The sequence below is a fragment of the Gorilla gorilla genome, chromosome 6 (assembly GCF_029281585.2).
Source record: "Gorilla gorilla gorilla isolate KB3781 chromosome 6, NHGRI_mGorGor1-v2.1_pri, whole genome shotgun sequence".
NCBI lineage: Eukaryota > Metazoa > Chordata > Mammalia > Primates > Hominidae > Gorilla > Gorilla gorilla.
This window is the reverse complement of record NC_073230.2, coordinates 55,226,246-55,238,492: the sequence shown is the minus strand read 5'-3', so window position 1 is coordinate 55,238,492 and position 12,247 is coordinate 55,226,246. Positions and strand designations below refer to the sequence as shown.

Sequence of the window (12,247 nt, the reverse complement as noted above, 5' to 3'; positions counted from 1 at the left end):
TTGCTCTACCCTTTGGCTCATTGGCACAATCATTTAGGGTGCTTGAGCTGCACCCTGGGGACCTCATGAACCCCAGCTTGAGTTCAAATCACATCAGGGTGATTCTGAACACTTGTCTCACATGACCCCCAACAGGACCTCTGGACAGTCAGGCATGGGAAGCTAAATGCCAACACCCTGTCTGTCTCCCTCTCTCCCTTCCTCCTTCTTTGTGTCTCTGTCTCTAAATTACAGCATGCACATAATCATTTAGGATAGTACACACAGTAATGACCGGCTGCTTCTTTTTGGAAAACAAAAAGCTTTAAGTTGCAACATGGAGCATTGAGATCAAAGAAAAGCTATCACAATCAGTTGTTAAAGTCTAGAAAAAAGAGACCATGGAATTCTATTTTTTGGATGTGTTCCAAAACAGGGCACATTCACGTGGTCTGAAAGAGTTTAGGTGTGGCCTCTCTGAGGACTAGCGATAGTGGTGTTCAGAGCTGTGGTTCCACAGCAGCAGCACAGGGAACACATTGAAGCCTCCAGTGGAGCCCCGCACCCAGCAGCAGCAGTGTGGTGCCTCTGCCTGCACCCCAGCTGTCTGCAGGCGCCTGTGCCCCAGGGCTGAAGTTCCACTCCAAAGCGTGAACTCCCAGCCAGAGTCCAGAGGGGAGGCCCTGCTGTGCCGGCCTCCGCGGAGTGTGTTCCTTGCCGGGAACGTGTGTCCCCCGCTGCAGCTACTTTGTTTTGTTTTGTCTCTCTAACCCAGGTGAAATGCTACCACAAGAAATACCGCTCGGCCACCCGTGACGTCATTTTCCGCCTGCAGTTTCACACTGGGGCTGTGCAGGGCTACGGGCTGGTGTTTGGGAAGGAGGATCTGGACAATGCCAGCAAAGGTGAGGCGCGGAGCTGGCGGCCCTGTGCTTGTGGGCAGCTGCGGTTGAACCTCCTTGGTTGATTCTTTCACTATCCCCTTTACCCTCTTTCCAAAATTCAGCCTACTGACAAAATTGTTCCCAAAGTAGGAGAAAATGATCATTGATCCCTGGGGGAAAAAAATTATGGATAACCAATGAAACTGCCTATACTTTCTGTACCATGGGGTGTCTTTATTGCAGATTTGGGAGTGGTGCTGTACTGGTTGGAATAAAGGACAAAGTCAGTCCATACTTTTCCGGTTAATCGTCTCCACAAATGTGTTAGAATACATTGTTTTTTTCAGATGACCGTTTTCCTGACTATGGGAAGGTTGAATTAGTCTTCTCTGCCACGCCTGAGAAGATTCAAGGTGGGTAGCTTGGTGGAATACTGGGAGGTCCTTGTTGACACTGGTGAAAGGTGCATGATGGCTACGCTGGGGCTGTAGTACTAGTCTCCTGCCTTTGTGCATATTTGGAGATTTCTGTGATTAATTTTATTTAAATGTAGGATATTGGATAGTGGAACAAGAAGGCCCACTTGTGTCAGTAAGCCCCAGAAGTGGCGTGACTTGCTCACAACCACTCAGCCAGGAGAGCCTTGGGCATGACTGGCCATTCTTGTAGGAGTAAGGTGGTATTGCATTGTGGTTTTAATTTGCATTTCTCTGGTGGTTAGTGATGTTTAGCATTTTTTCATGTGTTTGTTTGGCCATTTGTATATCTTTTGAAAAATGTCTGTTCATATCATTTGCCCACTTTTTGATGGGATTATTTGTTTTTTTTTTTTGAGGATTTGTTCGAGTTCCTTGCAGATTTTGGATATTAGCTCTTTGTCAGATGCATAGTTTGCAAATATTCTGTCTCACTCCGTGGGTTCTGTTTACTCTGATGATTATTTCTTTTGTGGTACAGAAGATTTTTAGTTTAATTAGGTCCCATTTACTTATTTTTGTTCTGTTGCATTTGCTTTTGGGGTCTTAGTCATGGATTATCTGTCTAGGCAAATGTCCAGAAGAGTTTTTCCTAGGTTGTCTTCTAGACTTTTTATGGTTTCAGGTCTTAGATTTAAATCTTGGATCCATCTTGAGTTGATTTTTATAATATAAGGTGAGAAATCGGGATCCAGTCTTATTCTTCTACATGTGGCTAGCCAGTTTTCCCAGCACCGTTTGTTAAATAGGGTATTCTTTCCCCAGTTTATGTTTTTGTATGCTTTGTTGAAGATAAATCAGTTGTAGTCAGTTGTATTTCTGGATTCTCTATTCTGTTCCATTGATCTGTGTGTCTACTTTTATATCATGATGTTTTGGTAACTATAGCCTTTTAGTATAGTTTGAAGTCCAATAGTGTGATGCCTCCAGATTTTTGTTTTGTTTTGTTTTTAGGATTGCTTTGGCCATTTGGGCCCCTTTTTGGTTCCATATGAATTTTAGGATTTTTTTTTCTAATTTCGTGAAAAATGATATTAGTATTTTGATAGGAATTGCATTGAATCTGTAGATTGCTTTGGACAGTATGGTCGTTTTCAGTATATTGATTCTTCCAATCCATGAGCATGGGATGTGTTTCCACTTGTTTGTGTCATTTCTGATTTCTTTCATCAGTGTTTTGTAGTTCTCCTCGTATGGATCTTTCACGTTTTGATTAAGTATATTTCTAGTTTTTTTTTTTTTTTCAGCTGTCATAAAAAGAATTGAGTTCTTAATTTGATTGTCAGTTTGGTCATTGTTGGTGTATAGCAGTGCTACAGATATGTGTACATTGATTTTGAAACCTGATACTTTACTGAATTCGTTTATCAAATCTAGAAGTCTTTTGGAGGAGTCTTTAGTGTTTTCTAGGTATATGATCATATCATTGGCAAATAGCAACAGTTTTAATTCCTCTTTTCCGATTTAGGTGCCCTTTATTTCTTTCTCTTAGCTGATTGCTCTGGCAGTACTATTCCAGTACTACGTTGAATAGAAGTGGTGAAGGTAGGCATCCTTGTCTTGTTCCACTTCTCAGGGGGAATGCTTTCACCCTTTCCCCATTCAGTATGACATTGGCTATGGGTTTGTCATACATGGCTTTTATTATTTTGAGGTAAGTCCCTTCTATGCCTAGTTTGTTGAGTGTTTTTATCATAAAGAGATGCTAGATTTTATCGAATGCCTTTTTCACATCTACTGAAATGACATATGGTTTCTGTTTTTAATTCTGTTTGTATGGTGTATCACATTTATTGACTTCTATATGTTAAATCATCCCTGCTTTCCTGGGATGAAATCCACTTGATCATGGTGTATTATCTGTTTAATGTGCTGTTAGATTCAGTTAGCTAGTATTTTGTTGAAGATTTTTGCATCTATGTTCATCAGGGATATTTGTCTGTGATTTTATTTTATTTTATTTTTTGTTATATTCTTTCCTAGTTTTGGTATCAGGGTGATACTGGCTTCATAGAATGAGTTAGTTAGGGACAATTCCTCTTTCTCAGTCTTTTGGAATTGTTCAGTAGGATTGGCACCAGTTCTTCTTTGAATGGATGGTAGAATTCAGCTGTGAATCCATCTGGCCCTGGGCTCTTTTTTATTGGCATTAAAAAAAGTTATTGGTTCATTTTCACTGCTTTTTACTAGTCTGTTCAGGGTTTCTATTTCTTCCTGATTTAATCGAGGAGGGTTGTCTGTGTCCAGGAATTGACCAATTTTCTCTCAGTTTTCTAGTTTATATACATAAAGGTGTTCATAATAGTCTTGAATGATCTTTCATGCTGGTTGTAATGTTTCGTTTCATTTCTAATTGAATTTATTTGAATCTTCTCTCTTCTTGGTTAATCTAGCTAATGGTCTATCAGTTTTGTTTATCTTTTCAAAATACTAGCTTTTTGTTTCATTGATCTTTTGTATTTTGTTTCAATTTCATTTAGTTCTGCACTGATTTTTGTTTTTTATTTTCTTCTACTAGCTTTGTGTTTAGTTTATTCTTGCTTCTCTAGTTCCTTGAGGTGTGACATTAGGTTGTCAATATGTGATCTTTCAGACTTTTTGATGTAGGCATTCAGTGCTATAAACTTTCCTCTTAACACTTGCTTTGCTGTATCCCAGAGGTTTTGATAACTTGTGTCACTATTATCATTCATTTCAAGGAATTTTTAGATTTCCATCATGATTTCATCATTAACCCCAAAGTAACCAGCATTTTAAAAAGAGAATTGGAAGTATAGTAGGCTGCAAGTATTATGTGCAAAACAATTTTTTTTCCCTAAAAAATATATTTCAAAAGAAACCAGTCCCTTTATCATCAAGGTGAATTGTCCAGATCCATCACCAAGATCCACATGCATGGGAGTTTTGTTTCCCTTTTTAATAGCTATGGAAATAATCATGCTTTTTCTATGTTCATTGTCATAGATTTAGGCAAAAACCTTTAAATACATGGCTTGTGTGTTAAAAATCCCCTTGGTATTCCTAAAAAGACTTGAAGGGAGGAGTGTGGATCTGAGAGCCTGGAGCCTGGATTCAAATCTGTGGGCTCTGAGGCTCAGAGACAGCTTACCGGGCCTCTGTGTCCTCGTCAGTGAGGTGGTCTGAAGACTCCTGTTTTGCAGAAGTGTCCAAGCCTGGATCACAGTGGACGAAAGATCAGTGCTTACTTATCCCTTCCCCCTCGTGGCTTTAACTATGGTTCTAGTTGTGGAAAATCCTCCACAGTCTCTGATTAGTGTTGTGGCTCCTGGCAGGAGGGTGGAGGATGGAGAGGCTTCTCTCTCCTGCTCAAGTCAGGCTGCTCACCTGTCCTTATAGTGGAGTCGGGTGGACGGAGGTGATGGGTTTCACTGGAGCTAATGTTGCTGCCTGTGCTCTGTGCAGGGTCCGAACACTTGTACAACGACCACGGTGTGATTGTGGACTACAACACAACAGACCCACTGATACGCTGGGACTCGTACGAGAACCTCAGTGCAGATGGAGAAGGTGCGTGTGTTCATCTTGTGTGCAGTTATGGAGGCAAAGGGCACAGGGAGGACAGCCCACTCAAATATCTGAAGTATTTTGCAGTCTGCTAAGAAGAAAAAAATTCCCCTGTTTTCTCAGAGGTCCAGAATCACACCTTTGTGTGACACAGTTGTGAGGTTTGAGGGTCTTTGTGAGAATAAGGCATGGTGAGTTTGGGTCAGGGCTTTTTGTGAAGCTGTAACGGGTGGATGAGCTGTCAGTGAAGTTATATCCAGGAGCTCCTTGGCCTGAACTTGTGTGTATGTATAATGCCAGGGACCGTTCCCCCTTCTTCCCTCCCTCTTTGCATATGGGGATGCCAAGCGCTGGCCACAGCCAACCTAGCTACTGTTGTACGGCCCCACACGCAACAGACATCTTGTTTTAATTTCTGTTTGCTTGTTAGTCTAGTGTTCCTGATTTATGGCTGTATCATTTAAATCTCTGTTTTCGTGAAACCGTCTCACCCAAACATGTCCTCTGTTCACCTGTGTAATATGCACATTGGGTCATAGCTAGGAGCGTGAAGGAGGAAAGGAAGAAAGGGGCAGCTGTGTGCTGGAATCTCCACAAGACACAACTGGAGGCTGATTTCAAAGGAGGGGAATTGAGGCTTTTCCTAGCATGTCATGCTGATCCCTTGTCTTTTTCAACCGCCGATTGAGAATCAGACTTGCTTTGGGAAAGAAATTAAAACACTTTTTGTCAGCTTAGTTACATCCAGATGTAAAATAGCTAAAAGCAAGTGTTGTGGAAAGAACCGCAGTAGCGCCTCATCTTTGTGGATCGCTGAGCTTCCCATGACTCCAGGAAGGGGGTGTCTGTGGTTAGTGAGAAAGGACACCAATTGTGTGTCCCAGGGCAGCACATGGCTCCTCTCTGTTGTCCTGGGGAAAAGCTTGCTCCTTCATAGGCCTTGTGGGATGGAATTTCAACTCAAGGAATTGTTGCAACCCAAATACACCTGGACCAGAGGTGGAGACCCACAGATGGAATGTTGATGGTAAGGACATTAAAACACAGATGAAATCTGGGGCTAGTGGGCAAGTTGTGGACGGGGAGAGCTTTGCTCTGGCCTGTAAAGTAAACAGAGTGTTCTTTGCTGGTGTAAATTATTCAGCACACCAGTCCTTCCAGATAACCAGCACGTTAAAAGAAATGTAGCTGAAAACTTGCAAAATGCTACATTGTCTCTCAAAAGATCACAGTGCACACTGGAATCTTAAAGCTGTGAGAATAATTTCATAAGATTTATCAAACAACAGTTATCAAACTTTTTGATCACAGAGCTCTTTTTCCAGTAACGTCTGTTTGCATCTGCATAGCTATATTCTGTCCATCACATGGTGATGTTTTCCGCTGGAGGAGAGAAGGATGAAGCGGTGGCTGGTGAAGTGTGTAAATAATCAGTGCAAGGCAAGATGGGGAAAGGGGCTAATTTGGAGAGCTGGATGGGGACTCTGAGGACAGCTGACTTAGCATCCTAAATTCCAGGCTGAGGCGAGTGGATTTTACCAGAGAGGTCCCTTGCTGCATGGGAGCCGGTGAGCAGCGCTCTGTCCTGAGGTGACGAATCAGTGGCTGGGCCGAGTCTCATGGAGAACAGGGAAGCGAGTTGTGGAAAGGTCATTCTCGTGATGCTGGGAGGTTCCTTGCTTGCCAAGGGAGGGGCGAGCCTGGAGGGTTATTGACCATGAGGGAGGCAGGGGTTCTAAAACACAGGTGGGTGTTCTCTGTGCCAATGCCGTAAGAGGGGAGCAGTGAAGTCCGGTGGACAGTGTGGAGGAGCCCCAGCTCCTGTGAGGAGCATGCTCTGGAGGGCAGCTCTGTGCTCAGTCCCTCCGTGGGTGCCCCACTCTTGTCCCCAAGCTGGCTCCCAGCTGAGCCTGTGACCTGCCTGCGGGGCAGGCTTTATCCTTCCCATGTCACAACCAGGGAACTGAAAGCTGGGTGCCTGCAGCACGTCACTCACAGGTGGTGAAGGACCTACGTTGATTTTATGTAGAAAACATATAGACAGAAAATCAGTTGAGTGTTCACCATCCTTTAGGGGTTACATGAAACTTTACAGAGGATCTGTGGAATTACGTGTGTGAGCGTGTGTGTATAGATCCATACATTGTGGAGGACTTGCCGTTATCACTGGGTGAAATAGACAGAATTCAGTCTTAAAGACTCTGAGCCACCGCAGTGTCTCCTGAAGATGCAGAGGGAGATACTTCTTTACTTTGAGGCCCTCTCAGCCCATTCACGCTGCTTTGACAGATGACCATAACCTGGGTGTCTTAAACAACAAGCGTGTATTTCTCCTACTTTGAGAGGCTGGGAAGTCCAAGATCAGGCAGCCAGCCTGGCGGATTCTGGTGAGGGCTGTCATCTGGTTGCCAACTCCTGCCTTCTTGTGTCTCCACATGGTGGTGAGGAGAGGGAGCTCCTTGGAGCCTCCTTTCTGAGGGCACCAATCCCACTTATAGGGGTTCCACCCTTATGCTCTGAGCACCGCCAAAGGTCCTGCCTCCTAATACCATCACTCTGGGGATTAGGTTTTGACATATGAATCTTAGGGGACACAAATATTCAGTCCATAGCAGATACTCAATGCGTGTTTCTTGAATGAATGATTAGAGAAGCAATTTGAACTTTAAATATCTAAGGCCCTGACATTACAAATCACAATTCCCACTGGTGTATTTTTCATGCAGCATCTTCTGAGCCAGTGGTGTGAGCAGGTGGGAGACTGCTGTGGACTGTGTGGTTGGAGGTGGTGGAACCATGCAGGTGATGGTCTGGGCATCCACTCGGGACTCTGTGTCACCGAGAGTTGGGTCTAGGGGCGAGTAGAGAAGGTCTGGCATTGCCATGCAAAGGATGGAGCCAGTTGGGAGTGGGTGCATAGGAGTTCTGGAAAGAAACTGAGAAGGACAGGGCAGAGTGGGAAGGACACCCGGGAGAGAGTGGTTCCCAGACAGGAGGGTGAGGAGTCGGATAGGGCGCCAAGGCAGCCAGGTACACTTTGCAGCCAGATTCACAGCTTTGTCATCACTGCTTCCAGGCTTCATAAAGCAGCAGAGACCCCCTTTATGGGCAGAGTCACGCCCAGACTCCTCAGGGATATAGTGGGTGAGAGTGCAGCCTCCTCCCAGTGCCTGGTTCATCCCTTGCAGCCTCGATGATATCTGAAGCCCATGAGCACCCCCAGGGAGGTGGAGGGACAGGGGAGGACTCAGAGCGAGCTCAGGACTGGTATCCGGATGCTTAGCCCAGAACCCGCCGCACGGAATCTGAGTCCTCTCCCAAAACTGGATCTCAGCAACCTTCCCTTGAACCACTGCCTGAGCATTCTGGAGAATTCCAGCTCCTGAGTTACAAACAAGCACGGAGCCTTTCCTCAAATCTGCATCCCCTCCTCCTAACCCGCCATCCCCACGTGCTGTCTGGCGTGTCTGGGGTACCTGATTCAATGGAATGAGTTTTATGCTTTTCTTTCTTTCTTTTACATACATTTAAGCTTGTATCAATATTTTTTGAAGATGTAAATTATCAAAAAGAAGGAATAATTACCGCCATCTTACTGTCTAGAGATGAAGCACTCGTCATTGGTGTATTTTTGGCATGATTTCTAAATATCATGTAATTTCTCATAGTAGGATCAGCCTGTGCATTGTTTTATAGCCTGAGTTTTTCACTTAACCTACCTCCTTGAGCATCTGTGCACATCTTTAAACTTTTCTTCCCATGTGCTTCTCACTGAGCACACTGGATTCCCTTAGAGGGGCTTCCAAAGTGCATTTGATCTTATTGCTGCACTCCTGCAGGGTTTCCAAGTTCTCCCTGTGAGACACGAGGCTGCCATCACCACCTCTGCCATCAAAGTTCTGCAGAATCCCCAGGCTTGGGTCCTTTTGAGAAGGTGTTCCCCAGAAAGAGTAGTCACCTTTGGATAGAAAACTCATCCTTGCTGAATTTCCCTCCTCTCTTCCACTCTGCAGGCCTCCTCAGCCCCTCTTTGGCATGGAGGCCAGTGTGCTGCATTGGTGAGCTGTTACTCCAGGCAGTCTTCGCTCTTGCCTGCGGTCAGCAGTGCCTGGCTCAGGTCCCTGGACTGGACGCCGCCTGGCGGGTGAAAGGCGGAGTCCCAGCCGCATTCCCACCAGGGCTTTAGTCTTCAGAGCTGTCCAATGCTTTGAGGAGTAAGGAAGGTTTGGCAGCCTCTGAAACATTCTCTTTTAGCTGGGAAAATGATGTATTGTGGCACTCTCTTTTCCACCCCTGCCCCTGCCTTTTCTATCCCCGCCCCTGCCTGGTTAAAAAACCCCAAAAATGTTGACTTAAGCCACATTTATCTCTAGCAGTGGTTGCCGTCCTGGAATGGAGCCCTCCGCAGCTGCCTTCAATCTGGGCCTGTTAGGGGAGCGCTTGCTTTGATGTGTGAGCGCAACATTCTGCTTCTGTACTCAGAAAGGAGCCAGCCTTGAATCCGTTCCAATGTGGGCAAGTGATTACAAACGCCCTGTCTTCAGCACAGAGAGGAGCACATGGTCCTGGTCTCCCCGTGGGTCTGTGGTCCTGGCAGGTGGTGGCTGCGGGGGACGGCAGTCGTGTCAGTGTTCCCTGGGGTAGTTGCTGTCCCCGAGGAGAGGGAAGAATGTCTCGCGGCACACAGTGTGGCTGCCTGCCGGAAGCCTCACTATGGTGTTTTAATCCTCGAGAGAGCCTGTGAGCCCATTTTAGAGATAAAGAGAGCAGATCCAAAGAGAAATCAAAAGCTAGGAACTGGCCAGGGATCCTGGTAGCCTTTTGGCGTTGTACACTACACTGTCGGCAATGGCAGCCGTGGCTCAGAGTGTGTCTTGTGCTCGAGACTGTGCAAGACAGGGCTCATACCCTTGACTTTCCTCTTTGAGACTTTGAGACTCAGTGAGACTGGGCTGAGTCTCACTGGGTGCCCCACCTCCTCGTCACACAAGAGGGCTGTGGGTGGGGGGATTTCTTACCCTAGCAGGATGTACCTGCTCTTTCAGGATCAGACTTGCTGTGATGGTCTAAGGGAATGCCCACAGCAGCATATGTGTCCTTGGATTTGTATTGTCACCACCAAGAACGCAGTGTGTAGACAGATCCCACTACTCCCTCCTCTCCATGGCTCAGAGTGATGAAAGATGGCCTCGCTTCCTTTTTCTCCCCACCATTGGGCCTCAGCCCCTCCAGACAGGATTCTCCCCACAGTACTCTTCAGGGAGGCTCTGCAAAGCCCTGGACCCCCATGTTGCTGAGCCCTATGGAGAACATCTCATTTTCCTCACTGGACGTCTCTGGAGCGTCCGTGTTAGTGGCCACACTCCCCATTGGGATGCTTTCTACTTGCTCTCATAAGCCACATTCTCTTTCACTTTCCCAGTCTGTAACGTGGCCTGTTGTAATTGGATGACTCTAAAGATACCTCCCTCCAACTCTGAGATTTTTGTTATCATACACACCATTTGTCACATTCACGCATCTCATATTTTCTTGGGAATTGCCAAGAAATTCTGATGCTGGGGTGGGCGCAGGAAGAAACACAGCAGACCCTCTAATTGGGAAGACACAGATATACATCAGTTGTTGCCACAGGGTGCACCGTGTACCATAATTGGTTACCAGGAATTAGGAAAGAATTGAAGAGAAACAACCACTTTGCCTGTACAATCCAAGGAGATTCACGAAGAGGACGGCCCTTGCAGGTAGGGAATGCAGACAGGGTATGCCTAGCCCTGGGCATGGGGCATAGACGAGCAGCACGTATTCACGGGGTGGAAGTGTGTTCCGCCTGGCTGGTGTTTGCAGGAGGAAGTAAGAGGTGCTGTGTGTGATGGATCGTGAGATCGGGGAATGTCAGCTTCCTTTCCTGAGGCTGGCTCCTTTGCTGGGTGACAGTGAGGATCCCAGGTGCCACATGACTGGAGGATACAGAAAGATAACAAAGAGGCTGGAGGACACCCTCTGGGAGGCAGAGTCTGGAGAGGAAGGAGAGTAGAGAATGGGCTTCTGGACTCCCCAGCTAAGAACTGACGGAGGCATGGACTTGGGTGTGGCTCTGGCAAAGGAGAGTAGGGGCCTTTAGATATTTAGGAGGTAGATGAGTGAGACTCTATGACAGATTTAGAGGAAGGGTTGAGCAGCAGGGAAGCTTCAAGAATGGCTGAGGGTTGGAGATGAAGGCCTGCTCTGTCACTCTTGTCCTTGGTTTCTTGCCTTGACTTAGGACTTTTTGAGTGCAGCTCAAACTCTTACCAATCCAAGAGTGTGCAGGACGAGGGCCGTGGCATTGCCAGGCCTGGGCTCTGCCACTTTAAGTGGATACCTTGATGAACATTCCCAGAATCCAGGCTTTGGGGCTCCCATGGGGCTGCTAGAGCAAGCAGACAGAGGAGATTCACATTTGTCTGCAGCCTTCGCAATAAGACACAGTCCTGAAGTGGCCATACCGTGTTCTCAGAATACTGTTCCGAGCTCCAGTATTGGCTACCAGAATGGGCTACCACGAGGACATGTTGGGTCAGGAAGCGCTGGCTGCAGTGTGCAGAGCTGGCCGGGAAGTACCAGATCAAGCTGAGACCATTCAAGTATTGCCACTTTGAAAATGGATTTGAAAACTTTCCTCCCCAGACATTGTTGGGTTTTAGATTTGGAAATTGAAGTAAACTTTGACAGTTTTGGTGGAGGAGGGGGCCGATGGCACCTGACAGATCCTTCAGTCTTGGCTCTGCTCTTTGCTGAGTGCTTGGGTATACACAGTGCCTTGTGTCTGCAGCCTTGGTCCTTGTTGGCAAGAGTGCTGTCCCCCAGCATCCAGAGCTGCTCCAGGGCGCTTTGCATGGTATTCAGCCACCCTATGACATTTGACTCTGCACCAGGCAGAAGAATATTTCTTTAGGTCTTGCCCCCAAACCAGACTTTTCTAAGCATTGCTTGCTTAGATAGCTCCAGTGAAAAGCAGCTGTCATCAGGCAACTGAAGTTGTATGAGACAGAAACGGGCCAGATGGGCCTGTAATCCTGTTCTGAGCCTGAGATTTCCTCCCTCTGCATCTCTTGATTGTGAATTGAGGCTGCAAGCTTCCAACCCCCAAACACCAAAGGACCTCCTTGCAGGCGTGATCGTGATCGCAGACCAAACAGCAAATCTTCCTCAATGTCACCTGAGAGAGTGGCCTGGGGGCGCCGGCTTCCTCCTGTCTCAAGTGTGAGAGGCCTACCCTCTGTTAAAACCAGGATCAAGTCGTGTGGGTGTTACTTTCAAAAAATTGATACACTCCATCAGAAGAGTGAGGGTGGCATTGGGGGCAGTCAAAAGAGTTGTTCCAGTCCCTGAGCTGCCATC

The 12,247-nt window shown here is 46.5% G+C and overlaps 1 protein-coding gene across 3 annotated transcripts in view; it reads left to right on the top strand.

The window, feature by feature from the left end:
- Positions 1 to 12,247, top strand: part of TNS3 (tensin 3) — a 307,051-nt gene that overhangs the window by 179,553 nt on the left and 115,251 nt on the right. For all 3 annotated transcript variants that reach the window (XM_019031413.4, XM_031012945.3, XM_055347356.2), the window contains exons 14-16: positions 755 to 884; positions 1,211 to 1,276; positions 4,763 to 4,867. In XM_019031413.4, the coding sequence (XP_018886958.3) occupies positions 755 to 884; positions 1,211 to 1,276; positions 4,763 to 4,867 (301 nt within the window). The remainder of the gene's footprint in view (positions 1 to 754; positions 885 to 1,210; positions 1,277 to 4,762; positions 4,868 to 12,247) is intronic.